This window comes from Molothrus aeneus, chromosome 23, assembly GCF_037042795.1.
Source record: "Molothrus aeneus isolate 106 chromosome 23, BPBGC_Maene_1.0, whole genome shotgun sequence".
NCBI classification, from domain to species: Eukaryota; Metazoa; Chordata; class Aves; order Passeriformes; family Icteridae; genus Molothrus; species Molothrus aeneus.
In genome coordinates this window covers 1,686,651-1,705,895 of record NC_089668.1, presented here as the reverse complement: position 1 = coordinate 1,705,895, position 19,245 = coordinate 1,686,651, and the positions used below count along the sequence as shown (strand labels likewise).

The following is a 19,245-nucleotide window of genomic DNA, read 5'->3' as shown; positions in this document are numbered from 1 at the left end:
GCACCCTCCACGCCACGCAGCCGCCCATCGCATCCCGCTGCTGCTGCTGCTGCTTCCCTGCCCAGCGTTGCCACAGCGACAGCAGGGGAATCCCATCCTCTGCTCCTCCACCTCCCAGGGCCTCGCTTGGTATCACCCACTGCAGCTCTTCCCAAAGAGACAGCGGGAAGGACAGGGCGACAGCAGGGGACAGCAGCAGGGAGCGGCCAGTGGCTCAACAAACCTGGAAGGGAAGGGAGAGAGAGCAGGGGGAGCCAGGGGAAGCAGGCTCAGAGCAAACAGGCTCTCACCTTACCCGCAGCAGTTCCACCCCCAGCCCCTGAGCTCTGCCCACCTTCCCGCTCCCTCCATCAGTTCTTTGTTCCTCAGCTCCTTCAGGGCTGTGCACATCAGCACCGTGATGGCACCAAGTCCCCACAGACATCTCTGCAGCGGCTTCTCCTCGCCCCCACATCAAGGTCAAAGATCAGGTTATTGATCAGAAACTTAAGCCCAGCTCCAAACAGACCATCAGGAGTCGGTGGGTTCATTACCACTAACCACAAACCCACAGTGAAAGGTTTGCCTGCAATCCCTGTCGCCAGCAGCTTCATTGGGAAGGGAGAAGGGCAGATACATTTTTAGGACTGCAGCACATTTTTAATGGAAAGAGATGGCCCAGGGCTTTCATCCCTCCCCCCATTCAAGATGCTGTTTCTTTTCAGCAGAAATATTGCTGCATTAGAGAACAGGTCACTTCCTCTATCAGTGAGAATTCAGTGTCCTATTTGATGCTGGTCCTTGTGCTATAAATAGGAATTTTCCCCTTTTATAGTTGCTGAATAATTGTGTGTATGAAATATGAACACAGTTTTCAAAAGAGTGCCTGATAAGCAGCTTGCTGGAACGAAATGGTTGAGCAGAAGGAATTTACAGCACCTGCAGAGCATTGTGTGCTGTGGAAAACATTCAAGGTCAGCCTGAGAGAGACAGGTCACAGCACAGATCCAGCTCCACAGGAGCCAGGCTTGAGCTCACAGACTCCCCACTGCAGCCTCCCCACAGCTCCCCAACAATCCATTTCATGCTCCACTCAGGTAAGGATCAAACAGAGGCAGCCCAGCTCAGAGGAGCCAGGACTCCTCCATCCCACAGACCAGAAAGCCAGGAGGAGCAGGCAGAACAGGTTTTTAAACCAGCAGGCAAGGAGCAGAGGACACAATCCCAGACAAGGAGGAAGAGCACGGTTTAACATCCACCATCAAAAAGAACAAGGGAAGAACACCACAAAGGCCAGAGGCACACAAGAATGGTAATGGGAGGTACAGAGAGGTAATGAAAACACCTGAGCACAGAGACACAATGGTGGAGGAGCAGGAGAGCCCAATTATGCTGGAAAACCAATAATTTCTGCAGGAAATGAGTACAAGCAGTCCAGCCCTTTCTGGTGCCTGAACACATGCAGGGCTGGAAGAATCGTGGATAAACAACAAACCTCCATCAGTCCATCAGGAACAGCCTCCTCTGGGATACCACAGAGGGGCAGAGTCCCTGTGGAGGCAGGAGAAAGGGAGGCCAGGAAATGCTCTCATTCCCTGCATTAGGACAGAATTTTCACCGGGAATTTAGAGAGGAAAGGATGCAGCAAAGTATGAAAGGCAGAAACAGAAGACACAATAATGTGGCTTCCAGTTGCTGCAGGAGGAGAGAAGGAAATAACATCAGCTCCTCCACACACTGGAGATTCAAAGGGAGGAGGAAAAAAGGGATTACATCAGTTAAAATACTGCAAGGAGCTCTGGACAGAGAGGATACTCAGGGGCTCGGTGCTTTCAGCCTCACACAGGAAGAAACAGGAGAGAGGACCAGCAAAAAATCACCATTGCTATGGTGATCTAAAGCATTGGACACACTCAGCAAGGAGAAGAGATAAAAGGAATTACAAGCCACATTTCCAGCTGCACAGAACATCCTTGAGATAGGATCAGGCCCCAGGATCCACCCAGCTCAATTGTTAGTTGATGCTGTCATCTGCCTCCTCATCCTCCACGCTGTCTGCAGGTCAAAGAGGACACAGCACCAGATACAAATGTAAAGGGGTTATTTTATTATTGATTCAGAGGTTAGACAAGGCACCATTTGATCTAAAAAGAAATGCAAAAAAAAACCCCAAATTAAGTGTTATTTTTGCAGGCAATTAAGAAAAAGTCTCTTTTGCATTTCTTCAGCATTGTGTGAATTCCAGCTTGGTCATGATCACAGAAAAGCCACCCCATTCCCAAGTAAGGCAGGTTTGGACTAGAGGCACAGCCCCTCTGTTCAGCAGCAGAGAATCCTTGAGAAGTCTTTATGCCAGGGTTTAGGAATGCAGCAGAACAAGAAAAACAGAACTTCCAGGAAAAGAGCACGGCATCTTTTTTTCCTTTCCATTTCACACATGATGATGATGATGAATCATTTGTTCCTTTTGGTCCTCGCTGATAGGAAGCAACTTTAGAAAAAAATCACAGCAAACCTTTCAGTGGCCTCAGAGTACCAAGAGCCCACGAGACAAGCCCTGAAAGTCCTGGAGAAGCCTGGAGTAACATCTAGCCCTGCCCTCCAACAGGTCAAGGACCTGCAGCTGATCACTGAGAGACGTTTCCCTCTCCACAATTGTTTTGCCTCCACAAACATGATTTCTAAGGAGAAGGCCGCCTCCTCTTCACAATGATTCTGCCAAGTAAGAAATCCAACCAAAACCCAACCAAATCAGCCCCCCAACCCCTTGTCTAGCACCTCCTTCCCCCCCTCCCATCAATCATACCCCCCCTTCCCAGCTGCCCTCCCTGCACCCAGGGAAGGGCTGCAATGGGTGATGTAGCAGAGTGTGCAGCGTTTGGTGGTGTCTCATCTGCTTGATGGAGTCACTCAGCTGGAATAAATGGGAACAGAGAGAAAAAAAAATATTTAGGGAAAAACAAACAAACAAAATTAAGCATGGTTTATGGTAAAAAAAAAAAAACAAAACCCAAACAAAGGCTGGTGAGCTGGATGTGAAGAGAGCACAAGGGAGGAAAGGAATGAAGAGTGGGGGAACATCTTGCTCTTGCTGTAGAGTAAAACCTTGACCAAATCCAGGCATGCCAACTGGCTGGGAACCCTTCCCAGAGTGTAGGGAGCTGCAGCTCTCCCTTTGGCTCTCACATAAGAGCCGCTTCCACACGACTTCTTTCATCACCAAGATGCCAGGGCAGCTGTAACCCACACACTTTCCCACTCCCTGGGGCACAGCAGTCCTACCCTAAATGCTATCCCAACCTCCCAGCACACCAATTCCAGGTTATCCTTCCACAGGAAACCCAGAGACAGAGCAAGGGCTGTCTGGGAATCCTAGGGGACAATAGGCTGGCAAACCCAGCCCTGTTTACTGTCAGAGCCTTTCTCCTCAGTCATGTGCTTTCTAGAGCAACAAGTCAACTGCTTTTGGTTCCCAGTTTGCTGGAAGGGAAGAGGTTCTGTCCCTGGAAAGGATGTGTGATGACAGAGAGGGGATTGTCACGCAAAAGAGGTTATAAAGGAAAAGAGCAAGGGATTCCTGAGGATTAAACATCTGCTCTGGCCACAGAGCTCACAGCAGCTCAGTGCACAGGATGGAGTGGGCCATCCCCAGAGAGAGAGAGAGAGGAGGATACTCAATAACAATCAGTAAACACACATGGAATGCCAAAGGACAAAGTTTCCTCTGGGCCAATCCATATTTACAGCAGGGTCCTCTAGGAAGGGCTGGAATCCCTCATGGCCAAAGGTCAGTGCCAGCCCTGCAGTGTCACCACACAGCAGCACAATGCCCTGGAAAGGCTCTGAGCACACACAGTGTCCTCAAACACAGCCTGATGGAGCTGCTGGATTTGCTCAAGAAACAGGAACATTTCCATGAGCTCACAACGAAGGTCGTTAGCTCAAGGGCACATGGAGCCAGTGCTTAATAACTCTGTCTCTTGAGCCTTGAGAAATCATTTGTTTTGCAATAAGGCTTTATTTTATTTAGACTTTGGAATCAGGAGAAGCTCAATGCATCTTCCTCTCCTTGGTCAAAACCAAGGCAAGAGTGAAGAGTTAAAACCAAAGTTCTTTTCTTATCCTCAGGACATCCCAACCTACCACACAGTAACTGTCAGACTCTGACCACAGATTTCACATTAAAAAGAAGCATCTCACTAATCTGCTATAAATCCCACAAATAAATAAAGGTTGAAACCCCCCCACCCTCTTTCTGCCCCCCAAGTGCCATCAGAACAGGAACCTGCTACCCCACAGGGAATAAAACACATACAAGGAGAACACATCATCATCCAGCCCCGAGCAGCAGCCAGGCTGTCCCACAGCAACACACACACAGAGCAACTCCAGGTTTCAATCCTGCAGCTTCACATGCCCTGGGAAATCCTTCCCCCACATCCCCAACCTTCTGCAAGGCTCCTGTGGGGTAGCTGGGAGGAGCTGGAAGTACAGTTCCTTTCAGAGAGGAGCATTTCTAGGATGAAACAAAGGCTGTTTCACCCAAAGGAGTGCAGTGCCCATTTCGGGCAGCTGGAGCATGGGCTCGCTGCGGCCTCTAGAGGCCAAAAATCCCAACATCTACACACAGACTGACGTTCACATATAGCCACATAGAAACCGTTAACAGCTCGTTTAATTAAATTAGAGAATTAGCACAGCCCTGCCTTGGGCTGCATCACCTCATCCCTTCCCCTTCTACTCTGCTCAGCTCTTCACCCTCCTTGGCCCCAGAGAGACAGAGACAGAGAAAGAGAGAGGAAAAAAAAAAAAATAAAAGGAGAAGCCCATCCTGGGATGGAGCTTTAAATGAACATAACCAGGTCTTTACATGTTGCTTTGGTGAAGGCTGCCAGGATGCTGGCAAACACCACGTCGGGGGACTGGGAGGCATCCACGGCCGTATGGATCCCTCTCTTGCTGTAGTAGGACACCAGGGGGGAGGTCTGGGTGTGATAGGCCTTCAGCCGGGTTTTCAGGGCCGTTTCGTTATCGTCCGAGCGGCGGATCAGGGGCTCTCCAGTGACCTGGGAGAAGCAAGGCGACATTCTCCAGCCAGCTGCAGCCTGGCACGCTCCCCCCCTTCTCTCCCTGCTCCCCTCCTCATCCAGGGTGGTGCTGCAGAGGAGATGGAGCGAACCCAGGGCAGCCAGAACAAGTCCCAGAGCAGTCACTGAAGAGAGAAGGGCTCAGCACCGTGGTCTTTTTCCCCACACACCATTCTGTCTCTAAAAGGAGCCTCAAGAGCAGGCACCAGCTACAGCTGCTCCCCAGGATGAAACCAGTCACAATTTGAGCTCTGCAGACTGGCCATGCCCTTCATCCAATCCATCCATCCATCCCTCCAGGCCTCGCTCCCCGCAGTGCCGTCGGCTCAGGCTGCCCAAGCAGCTCCCCACGCTCCCCAGAAAGCCAGGACAGGAAGGTATAAGAGAAGGAAAGAAATGAGTTTTTCCAGGGAGAGACTGCAAAGCATCAGCTAAACCCAAAGGAAGGTAAGCTGCAGCCTTGGGAGCTCACATACATCGTCCTTCATGTGCTCTTTCGGGGGTCTGAACTCCTCGTGATACGAGCGGCCACTCGCTGGGTGAATGAGCCTGAGACAGAAAAGAAGTGTCAGCAAAGCAGCTGGTCAGGACAAGATCTCCTGAACCTGCCACTCATCAGCACAGAAACATCTGCCACTGCAGCACCATTAGCCTTTCACTTGTAAGAAAATTCTCTCCAGTTATTTCTGTACCAAGGGCCTCTTCAGTTTGGAAAAGCAGCTGCGCTGGGAGATGGAGAAGGGGAGTTTTACATCCTGCTCTGCTGGGAAAGGGGTCTGGAAAACAGTGCAAGAGAACACACTCCTGACCCTGGAGGAAGTTTACTGGTGCCCAAATGTATTCAGGGTCCTCTGTAATTGCTCCAGGGGAGCAATTACAGCTTTGCAGAAGGACGAACTTAGAATGAGCTGAGATTTTCTAGATTTTCTATAGAAATCCCTGATTTATAGGGCAAGGAAGGTGCTCTGCTCAAGGCTGGCCCAGGCATAGGGAAGAAATAGAGACCAGCAGCACAGCCAGCCTTAAGCACCATGAGGACAACCTGGGATCTGAAATGAGGATGCTCTTCCATGGACTAGGAAATCCCAAGCCCTGAGCACGGGGACAGGAGGATTTACCGTCCCGTGATCCTCCGGATCAGCAACGAGTCGGGGATGCTGAACTCAATGACGGAGTCGAGCTTCTCCCTCCTCTTCTCCAGGAGCTCATCCAGCTGCAACAGCAAACACCCACCTCAGAGGGGCTGAGGGAGCAGGGACCCCTGGGTTCCAGGGAAGGGGGTGCTGGAGCAGCCCCCGAGCAGGGGCTCCCATACCATCTCTGCCTGTTTCACTGTGCGTGGGAAGCCGTCCAGGAGGAACCCGTTCTTGCAGGGAGGGGAGTCCAGGTTGTTCTCAATCAGCTCCACCACCATCTCATCACTCACCTGCAGAGATGAGACAGGTATGTTGTCAGGAAGGGCACCCTGAATTTACACACAGCTGTGGACAGGGTGGGATTTTTGGAGTCATCCTGTGCAGGGCCAAGGGCTGGGCTCAATAATTATTGTGTGTCCCTTCCAATTCTTGTGTGTCAGGATATTCTGTGATTCCATAATTCATGTCAACTCTCAGGCTGCCTGTTCAGGCCTGCCCACATCAGGGCAGCACTCCCTGCAACACCAGGACAAGGGCAATGCCACATTTCACTCCAGGGACACTCCAGCCTACGCAGGGACTTGGACCAGCACTGTAACTTCACTGTTACAAAGGTTGCTGTATTGCAAGGAACGCTGTCAGCTCAAACTCCTTAGATTATTATTCTTTTTAACCAATTCACAATACAAAGTATCAACATAACCTTGATTTCCTGTTACTTTGTACCTTCACCTACACAACCACCTCGGGAGGCAGGCCTGGGCAGGAAGGGCAGAGCAGGCGAGTTGCTCATTGACTCCCATAAACCTCATACAAAGGTAAAAGCCCAAGAGTTGCTGACAAGCTCTGGCTTCACTGGATAGTTTTTTTCCCCATCTAACAATCTCAGCATACCACTGGGATTAGTGCCTTTTCCACACTGCAGCACTCACAGATGCTGCAGCCCCAACAATAGCTGTTTATTTGGGAGCAGCTCTGTTTTCTCCAGCACACACAACTGGGACCCAGCAGGACTGGGGACCAGGCTGTCACAACACACAAACAACAACCCTGCAGGCAGGGGAAGTAAGCAACAAGTCACTTCTGTGCCTTCCTGATTACACCCTTTGGAGAAAAAAAAGATCCTGAGCATAAAGGCCATCCTGAAATGCTGGTGTGCTCCCAGCTGAGTTATCACAGGGCTGTGGGATGTGCCTGTGGAGCAGCCTGGAGCTGCCTGCCACACACAAACACACGTGGCAGATACCACCAGCCTGGCCAGATAACGTCCCTATCTTTCATAACCAGCTGGGTATTGCAGGCTCGGTGTTGCAATGAGCTCTGAGCAGAAGTCAGATAAGGCTGCTCTCCCCATCTGCGGCCTGCAGATTCTCCCTGGGGTGTTAGGAGGCCGTGGCAGCCACAGGGATGCTTGAGATCTGCCCCACATTGGGGCAAGTCACTGCAATTTGTGGTCCCTTGAGTTTCCCTGAGATATTTCAGTCGTTAGGGTGAGATAATGAGACCCTCAGAAAAAGAATGTCAGAGATTCTAACTTGTGTCCCTTGAGAATCCAAAGTGTCTCTGTCACACAGCAGCTGCTGTAACTACCACAGCAACACCTTCAGGTCCATTTTCACCTCACAGTTACAGGTGAATCGAGCTTATGCAAGAGCTGGGATGCAGATGAACCCTTTGAAGTGATACCTGGAGCTCAGGTATCAAGTGAAGAGACACAGGAGCCTCAAAGCCCGGCTGTAACATCCTGCAGCTCCAAGGATACACTGTGACCTCAGTGTTCAGGAGCCAGAAAATTACCAGCCAGACTGCACCCCCTAAAAAATAAAAACAACCCAGGGCAACAAGCTGCTGGTAAGCAAACAGTAATTTTGAAGAGGAAGGATGTTTGTATAGGATGCTTCTCCTGCAGGGTGATAGAAGGAAAGCCCCCATCCCTACCTTCACCCTGCAATCTGCCTTCACCCTGCAATCTGCATTCCTACGCTAATTAAAGAATCCTAATTAGGAGATGGATTTTGTCTGCTCTCATTCCAGATGCTGCCAGCCCGTCTCCCCTCCCTGCACATTCCCCAGGACCCACCAGCTTCCCCGAATCCATCGTCTCCTTGAGCCGCTTGCCCAGCTCGGAGCCCGAGGCCACCATGGCCCGCAGCATGTCGCCGGTAGCCAGGTGACACACGCAGTAGGTCTCGGCCAGCTTCGGGGCCTGCGGGAGAGGACAGAGGTGAGAGCGGCCCTCGGAGGCTGAGGATCCCCGGCCCGGCGGGGCCTCGTCCCCCCGTGGCGGCAGCGGGACAGTCGTTGACCGGCCAGCACGTGGCAGGGCCCGGCACGGAGCCCCGGAGCTCAGCGACACCCGGTCCGAGTCCGGGACAAAGGGATCGGGGACAAAGAGCCGCGGCGAGCGGGGCCCTGGAGGCGGGATAGAACCGAGCCCCCGCGTAGGGGACAGCCGGGCCCACACGGACACACCGCGCACCGCGACCCGTCAGCGGGCAGCCCAAGGCCGGACACCCGCGTCCCTCCACGCGGGGGTCACACGCTGAGCGCCGGCAGTGGGGAAGGTCCCGCCGGCCGGTGCCGCCCGCATCGCCCTCACCTGCGTGCCCTTGCCGGCGCCGGGCGGGCCCAGCAGCACGGCGCGGATGCCGTGGCGGATCCCCGCGGCCGGGGCCTGCCCGCGGCCCGGGCCCGCCTGAGCGCTCGGAGCCATGGCCGCCGCCGCCAACTGCGCGCCCGGCCCGCGCCTCGTGGGCGGGGACAGCGCCGCTGGGCGGGGCTATGAAAATTAGATATAATATGCAAATATAGCGCGCTTTACATGAAGTGGGCGGGGTTATGGGGAGGTGGGCGGGGATATAGCGGAGGTGGGCGGGGCTTTGCGCGCCACGTGGATCGCTCGGTGTCGCCGCGTTTGCCCCGGGCTGTCCCCAAGCCCCGGGAGCTGCGTCCAGCTCTGGGTCACTCGGCTCAAGGAGGACATTGGGCTGCTGGAATGTGTCTAGAGAACGGCAAGGGAGCTGGAGTACAAATCTGATGGGGAGCGGCTGAGGTAGCTGAGCCAGGAGAAAAGGAGGTTCAGGGCTGCCCAAACTACCTGAAAGGAGTTTGGAGCCACGTGAGGGCAGGGTTTGCCTCCCAGGCAGCTGGTGACAGGGCAAGAGGACACAGTCTTGAGCTACACAAGGGCACAAGGTTGGACATTAGGAAGAATTTCTTCACAGGAAGATTAGGCATTGAAAGGAGTTTCCCTGGAAATGGTGGAGTCACCACCCTTGGAAGTATTTACGGAAAGACTGTATGTGGCACTTGGTGCTGTGGGCCAGCTGACACGGTGGTGTCTGGTCAGAATTGGACTTTGTGATCTCAGAGATCTTTTCCAGCCTAATTGATCCTGGGATTCTGAGCTGTGCTTGCCCTGGCGTTGCGTGGGATGGGCTCAGTGCCCTGCTCTGCAAGGGCTCTGCATCATAACACTGCCCAGCACATCCAGGGGGGGCTGGCACTGCAGGGCTCTGCCCCTCTCTGCTCTCCCAGCCTCTCTGCATGGTCCCCACACCCCACAGAGCACAGTCCAGCACTGGGGATGGGCCAGAGCACAGGCAAAACCAGCCAGGATCTCACAGCAGACAAGAACTTCCTTGGCCCTGGTTGCCAGGAGAGTCTGTGGCAAAGCCAAGACCACAGTGTTGAATAGAGAAACTCAGGATAAGTTGGTCCTTCTCACTCCCCCCTCAGAGGGGACAGCCACCCCTCCACAGACAGAACATTGGTTTCTCAGCAGCACCAGAGAGAGACCTGCACATTTAACAAGAAGCGTTTAAAAAAAAAATAAAATTGTGGGATGGAGCAGTGACACCATGTCCAAGATCCAGGTCTCACAGATCACACAGAGCATCTGCACTGATGGCAGAGCTGGATCTGCCCCTGGGGCACCCACCAGAACCAGCAGCAGCTCAGCAAGGGCAGGATCAGTCCCTGACATCTTCCCAACTCCCTCCCCCTCTCCGGATTCCCAGCCAAACACCGCTCAGCCTTTCATCTGCAGGAAGCCTGGTTTCCCTGGCAGCGGCATTTCCGAGGTATTTCGGGCTCTCTTGCCCCCGAGGGTCCCCGCGGGAGGCAGGGCCGGGCTGCGGGCTGGGGATGAGCTGCAGGGACGCGGTGAGAGCCCGGGGTGGCTGCAGGGGGCAGCCCCAGCCTTTGCAGAGGGTGGGCGAGGAGGGGGAGCCTCCTCCAAAAGGGATGAAGGATGCTCGGAGGCGGCTCAGCCAATGGGGTGGCTGGATTTGGTTGTCATGGCTACGGTTGGGAGGCAGAGCAGGGAGGCAGCGCTGGGAGAGAAGGGGTGCAGAGCACCCCCATCCTCTGCAGGGGCTCGGGCCAGGCAGGGAGCTGGGGCAGGACAAACAGCCGGCCCTGGAGCTGGTTCATTCTCCTGGGATACCCATGGCAGAGTCTGTTTAAATGCTTTCCGAGGTAAGGGGGCTTTGGGGGGGCTGTGGGGGAGCTGCTTTGCCTGGCACAGTGAGAAGGGAGCTGTGGAGTGCCTGTGGTTGCTAATTTAAGGATGGGGATGAAGGGCATTGTGCTGTCAGTGCCCCTCTCCCTCTCTAAGCCCCTGCACTGCTTCTCCCCAGAAACCCCGGACCCCCAGGCACAGCTACACCTCAGGCTGCTGCAGGAGCTTGGTGTTCCTCGGGGAGCCCCCCTGACAGCACACCAGGACACCTGGGAGGGACATCTGGACCCTGGTAAGGAGGGGAATGTCCCAGGCTGGGGCATGAGTCCTGACAGGAGTGACCCATTTCATCCCATCTGTGCCCAGCCAGGGTGGGCTGGTGCTGTTTGGTGATGGGGACTGAAGGGTAAAGCTGAAGGAGTTGCTCCCCTTTCCTTCTAAGAGTTCAAAACGTGTTTTTTCATCCCATTCCTGTCTGTGGGATTGGCTGCTGGTGCTTGCTCAATGCATTACAACATCCTGCTGCTCCAGGGTCAGCGTGGTCTTTCTCCCAGTGCCCCCTGGAATGCTGTCAGGAGGTGTCTGTGGGGAGGAGGGGGTGTGCAGCTCTGAGAGATGAAACCTCTGCCTCCTGCTCACTTCAAATCAGAGAGACCGTGCTCCTGGAAGAGCCCTGGAGCTAAACCTGGATTATTGGAGTGGAAATGTTCCCTGCTAGCTCACCAGCTCCCTGGGTTATGGGTCAGCCTGGATCCAGGGCAGGGGTTTGTTAAAGCTCAGGGTGTGAGCTCAAAATGAAAGCTTTGCTAGGATGAGCCAGAAAACTCTGTGCTGCTCAATTGTCCCCTTGTTCCACACCCTGTGTCACGGGACAGCCACAGAACTGCATCCACAGCAGGGATCCAGGCTGCCCTGAGGCTGGATGGTGTCAGTGAGTGCCCTGTGCTGGGCCTTTCCCCTGGGAAGGTGGGTCCAGGAGCCCTCAGCTGTTTGGGATCCATCTGGGATGTTCACCCCACTGAGCACTCTGCAGATTCCAGGCCATGAAGGGGCCTCTCTTGGCCTAGAGAGGCATCTCTGCTCTTTGTGGTGCACTTGGCTTTGTGCTGGTGCCTGCTGATGGAGACAAGGCTGCTGTGTGCCAAAACAGCTCTGAACTGCAGAGAAATGTGTCTCCTCCCCCAGGGAAGATGCTGTAAGCCAGAGCAGGGCTCTGCTGAGCTGCAGGTTTGGAGCAGAGCAGCACAGAGCTCTACCCTGGCTGTGGGAGGGGTGGTCCATGCTGATGGAGCTTCTGGACCCTTCCTCTAAATATTCCTGTTGTAGACATCTCTTATGAAAAATCCTTTCCTTAGGATTTTTTCCTCCTGAGAAGCTGAGAGGCCTCAGGAACAAAATGCAAACATTGATTATCTGCTGCTGTGGAATGCAACAGGTGCATCTGGGATTGGTCTCATGTGGTTGTTTCTAATTAATGGCCAATCACAGCCCAGCTAGCTCGGACAGAGAGTCCAAGACAGAGCCTTTGTTATTGATTCTTTCTTATTCTATTCTTAGCTAATCTTCTGATGAAATACTTTCTTCTATTCTTTTAGTATAGTTTTAATGTAATATATATCATAAAATAATAAATCAAGCCTTCTGAAACAGAGTCAGATTCTCGTCTCTTCCCTCATCCTCAGACCCCTGTGAACACTGTCACATATTCCTTTCCTTTTTACAGTGTGTCTCATCCTTAGAATCCATCCTCAACTCCAGGAGTCTTTCAAGGGGCATCCCCACACCCAGAACATCACACCATGAACGGGTTCTTGAACGAATCCAATTTCCTGATGGTGGAGGAGGGCTTCACCACCAGAGACCTCCTGGAGAACCTCCTGGGAGAGCTGTGCCAGGAGGTGAGGGCTGATGCTCTGCTGCTGCCTTTGCAAAGGGCACTCCTGGAGCTGCTGCTCACTCCAGCTGTCCCCTAGAGCCAGCAGCAGGCCGTCTTCGTGGCAGACCTGGGGGACATTGTGAAGAAGCACCTGTGTTTCCTGAAGGCCCTGCCCCGGGTGAAGCCCTATTTCCCAGTGAAATGCAACGGCACTGAAGGGGTGCTCAGGCTGCTGGCAGAGCTGGGGGCAGGCTTTGCCTGTGCCAACAAGGTAGGGCTGTGGGAGGACAGCTCCAGGGGAAATGCTCGTGGGGGAGTGGCAGAGCTCACCCTCCTTTCCTAAGTCTGTGCTCCAGGTGACATTTCCCTCTGCTGTCACAGCCCAGAATTCCTTGTCCCATCTTTGTTGTCCTCGTTCCTGTCCCTGGAGCTGCTGTCCTGGCTGGTGGCACAGCACATCCCTGGGGTGTCACTGTCACAGCTGTCCAGCTCTTGGTGTCCTTAGGGCTGAATCTAAAGCTTTTTTGCTCCCTCCTGCTTGTCATTTTTAACAGCCAGACTTCCAGAGAAGAGGCAAAATTAAATCACTTACTTTTATGTAATTAAATAGGATTTAAATTATATTAATTTATATAATTATAAATTATATATTATATATATAAAATATATATTTATATATTATATATTATATAATATATATATTTATATAAATATATATTTATATAAATTAATAGGAGGAGAAAGGGCAAGAGTTGTCACAGCTCAGACCAGGAGTCAGCCCCAAGCCTGCTAACCCCACTTGTCTCCTCTCCCATTCTCTGGTGTTTTTAAACCTGTCCATGCCAGGACAAAGTCCACTGTGATCCCTTTGAGCTCTGGTAGCTTTTCCCTGGAAAAGCCCAGGCTGTGACACTCCTCAGCACTGGTGGCTGGTCCTCACCCAGCTCCTGGGGACCTGCTGCACGTGTCCCCTTGTCCCTGCAGGCAGAGATCACCCGTGTCCAAGGCATTGGGGTGCCACCAGACAGGATCTTCTACAGCAGCCCCTGCAAGCAGGTTGCCCACCTCAGGTATGCAGCCACCCACGGGGTCAGGCTGATGGCCTTTGACAACGAGGTGGAGCTGAGCAAGGTGGCCAGGAGCCACCCCCGTGCCAGGTGGGTGCCTGGCAGTGCCACAGGAGTGGGGAATGGGCAGGGGGCTGTGGGGGGCAAGAGGAGGTTGGACAAGGTAGGTGTGAGTCTCTTCTGCCAAGTGATAGGAGAAGGGGAACGGCCTCAAGCTGTGCCAGGGGAAGTTTGGATTGGATATGGGGGAAAATTGGATCACTGAATGTGTCACCAGGCAGTGGAACAGGCTGCCCAGGGAAGGGGTGGGATCACCATGGCAGCACCAGGGGAAATGTCCCATAATGGTACTGGGGTGGGAAAAATCCCATCATGGTGTTGGGGTGGGATAAATCCCATGGCAGCACCAGGGGAAATGTCCCATAATGGTATTGGGGTGGGAAATGTCCCATAATGGTATTGGGGTGGGAAAGATCCCACAACAGCACCAGGAGAAATATCCCATCATGGTATTGGGGTGGGAAATGTCCCATAATGGTATTGGGGTGGGAAAAATCCCATCATGGTATTGGGGTGGGATAAATCCCATGGTAGCACCAGGGGAAATGTCCCATAACAGTATTGGGGTGGGAAAAATCCCACAACAGCACCAGGAGAAATGTCCCATAATGATACTGGGGTGAGAAAAATCCCATGGCAGCAGCAGGGGAAATGTGCCATCATGGTATTGGGGTGGGAAATGTCCCATCATGGTATTGGGGTGGGAAAAAATCCCATGGCAGCACCGGGGCAAAAGTTAAAACAACTTGTAGATGTGGTTCTCAGGGACATGGTTTAGTGCTGGACTTAATACTTGGGGTTAATATTTGGGCTCAGTGATTATTGAGGGCTTTTCCAGCCCTCAAAGGCTTTTCCTTTCACGATCCTGTTATTCCAAGACTCTTTAACCCAGCTTTGGTGGCTTTGCTGTGCAGGATGTTGTTGGGAATCAATGCTGACTCCATCCCTGCTGCCCACCCGAGCCTGAGCTTTGGGACCACGCTGGAATCCTGTGGGCACCTGCTGCAGACAGCCAAGGACCAGGCTGTGGAGGTTGTTGGCATCAGGTACAGCCCTGGGCCTCCTTCCCTAGGGGTGCTCAGCCCCTCTGGATGGGGATCTGGGGAGCTCTGCCCTGCTGGAACAACAGTGCTGCAGCTGCTCTGCTTGGGAGTGAGGTGAAGGCAGGGATTTGATCTTGGTGGGGCCAATTTGGGGCAGATTTGACCCCAGGAAAGGCTCTGTGGGTCTGGCTTGGGTCATTGGGAGTGAGGTGAAGGCAGGGATTTGATCTTGGTGGGGCCAATTTGGGGCAGGTTTGACCCCAGGAAAGGCTCCATGGGGCTCTGTGGGTCTGGCTTGGGTCATTGGGAGTGAGGTCAAGGCAGGAATTTTACCTTGTTGGGACCAATTTGGGGCAGGTTTGACCCCAGGAAAGGCTCCATGGGGCTCTGTGGGTCTGGCTTGGCACGGTGTGTGGGAAGCTGTGTGAGTGCCAACCCTAGGGCCGTGTCCCCTCTGCTCTGGGGGTGATCAGACCCTGCTGAGATGGGGTTTGTGCCCTCAGCTTCCACCTGGGGAGCCGTGGGCTGGAGCCCCAGGCCTGGGCCCAGGCTGTGGCCACAGCACAGCTGGTGTTTGACATGGGGACAGAGCTGGGACACCACATGCACCTCCTGGACATCGGGGGGGGCTTCCCCGCCACTGAGGACACCAGAGCCCCGCTGGAAGAGGTACAAACCTCCAAGCTCTGCCCTCGGCAGGCAGAGAATGAGCTTGGAGCTCTCCCTGGGTTTGGATCCCTGCAGAATTCCCAGCTAACCAACAGGAAGGTTCTTTTTCTTCCCTCACAGATCGCTGCTGGGATAAACTCTGCCTTGGATTTGTACTTCCCTGAGGGCAGTGGGGTGGAAATTATTGCCAGGCCTGGGCGTTACTACGTCACCTCTGCCTTCACCTTGGCTGTCAGCATCACTGCCTTGGAGGAGATCCCCGTGGAGCAGCCTGGCTCTGATGGTAGGTGTGACAGCAGGGGGTGTCCCCTGTGTCCCTGAGACCCCTTGAACCCTTTCCCTATTCCCTGAGGTGTCCCCTCTGTCCCTGAGCCCTCTCCCTGCTCCCCAATGTGTTCCTGAGCCCTCTCCCTGCTCCTCAATGTGTCCCCTGTGTCCCCTCTGTCCCTGAGCCCTCTCCCCACTCCCTGATGTGTCCCCTCTGTCCCTGAGCCCTCTCCCTGTTCCCTGATGTGTCTCCTGTGTCCCTGAGCCCCCCTGAGCCCTCTCCCCATTCCCTGAGGTGTCCCCATGTCCCTGAGCCCTCTCCCCATTCCCCAATGTGTTTCCTGTGTCCCTGAGACCCCTTGAACCCTTTCCCTATTCCCTGAGGTGTCCCTGAGCCCCTCTGAGTCCTCTCCCTGATGTATCCCCTGTGTCCCTGAGCCCTCTCCCCACTCCCCAGTTTGTGCCCTGAGCCCTCTCCCTGTTCCCTGATGTGTCCCCTGTGTCCCTGAGCCCCCCTGAGCCCTCTCCCCCATCCCTTCCAGAGGAAGAGTGTGGCAGCAAGAAGAGCCTGGTCTATCACCTCAGCGATGGCATCTACGGCGCCTTCAGCTGCCTCCTGTTCGACAGCCCCTGCCCCAGGCCCCGGCTGCACAAGGTGAGGGGCTCACCTGGCCTGGGGACAGCCTGGCATGTCCCTCACATTGGGGCAGCCACCCTCCTGCCATGGGGGAGGCTGCACCCAGCCTGTGGAGCTGAATTTGGGGTTCAGTGTGGCACTGGGACATGCTCATCCCACAGAGACCCTTGGGGACAGCTCAGGATGTCCCTCAGCCACCCTCCTGCCACAGTGGAGGCTGCACCCAGTCTGTGGGGTTGAATTTGGGGCTCAGTGTGCCCCTGGGACACCCTCACCCCCTGTTTTTTCCTGCAGAGGCCGTGCCCGGAGCAGCCCTGGCACAGCTGCAGCCTGCGGGGCCCGCGGGGGCCTGGCGAGGATCCCAGCATCGCCGAGGGGCTGCAGCTGCCCCAGCTGCACGTGGGGGACTGGCTGATCTTTGGGGACATGGGAGCCTACAGCACGCCAACAGCATCCCTGCTCACAGCCGGGGGGGCCCAGGCTCGCGTCACCTACGCCATGTCCCGCATGGCCTGGTAAGGGATGGGCAGGGATGGGTCCTGTGCCAGGCAAGGGCTTCCCATCCACCTGGGCCCAAGGGAGAGAGGGAAATCTGAGAGCCAGAGCCTGGAAATTTAGATTGAAATCATGGCCTCAGAGGAAAAAAAATATTTTTTATTATTATTATTATTATTATTATTATTATTATTATTATTATTATTATTATTATTATTATTATTATTATTTAATGTCTTAATTAATGTCTTGAGCCTTCTCTTCCACCTGAGAAATCTGAGTTCCAAAATTTGGAAATTCAGGGTGAAATCATGGCCTCAGAGGCAAAAATCCTATTTTAAAAATATTATTATTATATTAAATTTTAAATTAAATTTATTAATATTAATATTAATATTAATATTTAATATAATAATAATATTAATGTCTTAAACTTGAGCCTTCTCTTCCACCTGAGAAATCTGAGTTCCAAAACCTGGAAATTCAGGGTGAAATCATGGCTTCAGAGGCAAAAAAATCTTTTTTTTTTTTTTAATATTACCAAACTTGAGGCAGTCTTTTAGTGGAGAAAAGAGAGCCAGCTCACCTCTGGCTGTCGTTCTGGGGGACAGGAGAGCCCTGGAGTGTCCCCATCCCATTCTCAAGGGGCTGCTCCTCCCCCTTGGCTGTCTCCCCTTGCAGGAAAACCATCCAGCTGTTCCAGGGAAAGCCACCCCAGACCGAAGATGAGCGTGAGAGCCTCTGCACGCCCCTGTCCTGTGGCTGGGAGATGGCAGAGACGCTTTGTGTCACCCCTGTCTTCGCTCCAGCTGGCATCATCTGAGCAGCTCTGGGGCAGGAGCCACGCTGGGAAAGGTCCTGTGGTGGTACTGGCAGGAGAAATGTCCCATAGTGGTGTTGGGGTGGGGAAAAATCCCATTACAGCACCAGGGGAAATTTCCCATAATGGTGTTGGGGTGGGAAATGTCCTATAATGGTGTTGGGGTGGGAAAAATTCCATGGCAGCACCAGGGGAAATGTCCCATGATGATATTGGGGTGGGAAATGTCCCATAATGGTGTTGGGGTGGGAAAAATCCCATGGCAGCACCAGGGGAAATGTCCCATGATGATATTGGGGTGGGAAATGTCCCATAATGGTGTTGGGGTGGGGAAAAATCCCATTACAGCACCAGGGGAAATGTCCCATCATGGTATTAGGGTGAGAAATGTCTCATAATGGTATTGAGGTGGGAAATGTCCTATAATGGTATTGGGGTGGGAAATGTCCCATAATGGTATTGGGGTGGGAAATGTCCCATCATGGTATTGGGGTGGGAAATGTCCTATAATGGTATTGGAGTGGGGAAAATCCCATGGCAGCACCAGGGGAAATGTCCCATAATGATATTGGGGTGGGAAATGTCCTATAATGGTGCTGGGGTGGGAGATGTCTTATAATGGTGTTGGGGTGGGAAAAATCCCATGGCAGCACCAGGGGAAATATCCTATAATAGTATTAGGGACATTAGGGTGGGAAAAATCCCATGGCAGCACCAGGGGAAATGTCCCATAATGGTATTGGGGTGGGAAATGTCCCATAATGGTGTTGGGGTGGGGAAAAATCCCATGGCAGCACCAGGGGAAATGTCCCATAATGGTATTGGGGTGGGAAATGTCCCATAATGGTATCGGGGTGGGAAAAATCCCATTACAGCACCAGGGGAAAAGGTCCCACAGTGGTGCTGGAGGGATAAAAAATCCTACAGTGGGAAAAGTGGGATTTTTTAAATCCTCTGGCATTGTCCACTGTGCTCTCATGTGTTGTAGTGCATTTTTATACTCTGTAATATTTTGAAGTAGTTTTGGTTTGTATCCCCATAAAATATGGGGAGCAGATGCCACCGTCCCTTATTGTTTTTCACAATTCTTTTATCTCATGAGGCGGGACAGCCACCCATGTTCTAGGACCACCGGCTTGCTGGCTGAATAGCACAGGCACAGCTAAAGGATTTAGAATTTCTTCTTTGCAAATCTGGCCTCTGACTTCATCCCAGTCTGTTCGTTGAAAATTATAAAAAGATTTTTGTGAGTTTTCTAATTTGGGATTAATGCTGCCGAATTTTCAGGGTCTGAATCTGTCCCAAACATTGGGGGGACTCTGGAGCTATTTGGGAACAGTTCTTTTTCCAAATTCTTTTGTGTTGGGATCAAAGGGTTGGCATTTGCAGGGGCGAAATAATTCTCTGTCTGTCCTGTATTTATTAAAGCAGCTGTCATATTCCAGCCTCCCGCCCCCCCCCCCCCCGTTGCACGGTTTGTGTGCGTGGATGTGGCTGTGCGGCCGAATCGTGACACAAAGTAGTCCCACTCGGTGCTAGGAGCGCGGAAGGCGAAAAAGCGGAGGCACACCAGGTGTGGGGTGTGCAGGGTCCCGCGGAGGCACACCAGGTGTGGGGTGTGCAGGGTCCCGCGGAGGCACACCAGGT

At 53.2% G+C, this 19,245-nt stretch overlaps 2 protein-coding genes across 6 annotated transcripts; one reads left to right on the top strand and one right to left on the bottom strand.

Annotated features, from left to right (window-relative positions):
* Positions 1-2,063: 2,063 nt before the first annotated feature.
* Positions 2,064-8,915, bottom strand: AK2 (adenylate kinase 2). Of its 3 annotated transcripts, none has more exons than XM_066564948.1 (7): positions 8,802-8,915; positions 8,283-8,408; positions 6,382-6,492; positions 6,185-6,279; positions 5,543-5,615; positions 4,850-5,045; positions 2,064-2,470 (listed from the first exon to the last, which is right to left on the bottom strand). In XM_066564948.1, exons 1-7 carry the CDS (start codon positions 8,913-8,915, stop codon positions 2,154-2,156), a joined length of 1,032 nt encoding a protein of 343 aa, XP_066421045.1. In that variant the 3' UTR covers positions 2,064-2,153. The 3 variants fall into 3 exon arrangements, with proteins under 3 accessions (XP_066421045.1, XP_066421047.1, XP_066421046.1); XM_066564950.1 differs by having other exon boundaries at positions 2,358-2,893; XM_066564949.1 differs by lacking the exon at positions 2,064-2,470 and having other exon boundaries at positions 3,978-5,045.
* Positions 8,916-10,170: 1,255 nt separating this feature from the next.
* On the top strand, positions 10,171-19,042 carry AZIN2 (antizyme inhibitor 2). 3 transcript variants are annotated; one of them, XM_066564865.1, is made up of 11 exons: positions 10,171-10,284; positions 10,843-10,956; positions 12,388-12,562; positions 12,638-12,811; positions 13,525-13,697; positions 14,582-14,713; positions 15,214-15,379; positions 15,500-15,662; positions 16,189-16,301; positions 16,578-16,798; positions 17,460-19,042. In XM_066564865.1, exons 3-11 carry the CDS (start codon positions 12,464-12,466, stop codon positions 17,599-17,601), a joined length of 1,383 nt encoding a protein of 460 aa, XP_066420962.1. In that variant the 5' UTR covers positions 10,171-10,284; positions 10,843-10,956; positions 12,388-12,463; the 3' UTR covers positions 17,602-19,042. The 3 variants fall into 3 exon arrangements, with proteins under 3 accessions (XP_066420962.1, XP_066420961.1, XP_066420963.1); XM_066564864.1 differs by lacking the exon at positions 10,171-10,284 and adding an exon at positions 10,523-10,681; XM_066564866.1 differs by lacking the exons at positions 10,171-10,284; positions 10,843-10,956 and adding an exon at positions 10,523-10,681.
* Positions 19,043-19,245: the final 203 nt, after the last annotated feature.

What these genes read in the sequence shown, in the direction of transcription:
- AZIN2 (XM_066564865.1), top strand. Translation starts at nt 12,464, where the DNA reads ATGAACGGGTTCTTGAACGAATCCAATTTCCTGATGGTGGAGGAGGGC. An exon ending in CCAGAGCCCCGCTGGAAGAG is followed by an intron (nt 15,380 to 15,499) that starts GTACAAACCTCC and finishes CTTCCCTCACAG; the next exon opens with ATCGCTGCTGGGATAAACTC. An exon ending in GCCATGTCCCGCATGGCCTG is followed by an intron (nt 16,799 to 17,459) that starts GTAAGGGATGGG and finishes CTCCCCTTGCAG; the next exon opens with GAAAACCATCCAGCTGTTCC.
- AK2 (XM_066564948.1), bottom strand. Translation starts at nt 8,915, where the DNA reads ATGGCTCCGAGCGCTCAGGCGGGCCCGGGCCGCGGGCAGGCCCCGGCC. An exon ending in CAGTGAAACAGGCAGAGATG is followed by an intron (nt 6,280 to 6,381) that starts GTATGGGAGCCC and finishes TTGCTGTTGCAG; the next exon opens with CTGGATGAGCTCCTGGAGAA. An exon ending in AGCCTTCACCAAAGCAACAT is followed by an intron (nt 2,471 to 4,849) that starts GTAAAGACCTGG and finishes TTTTTTCTAAAG; the next exon opens with TTGCTTCCTATCAGCGAGGA.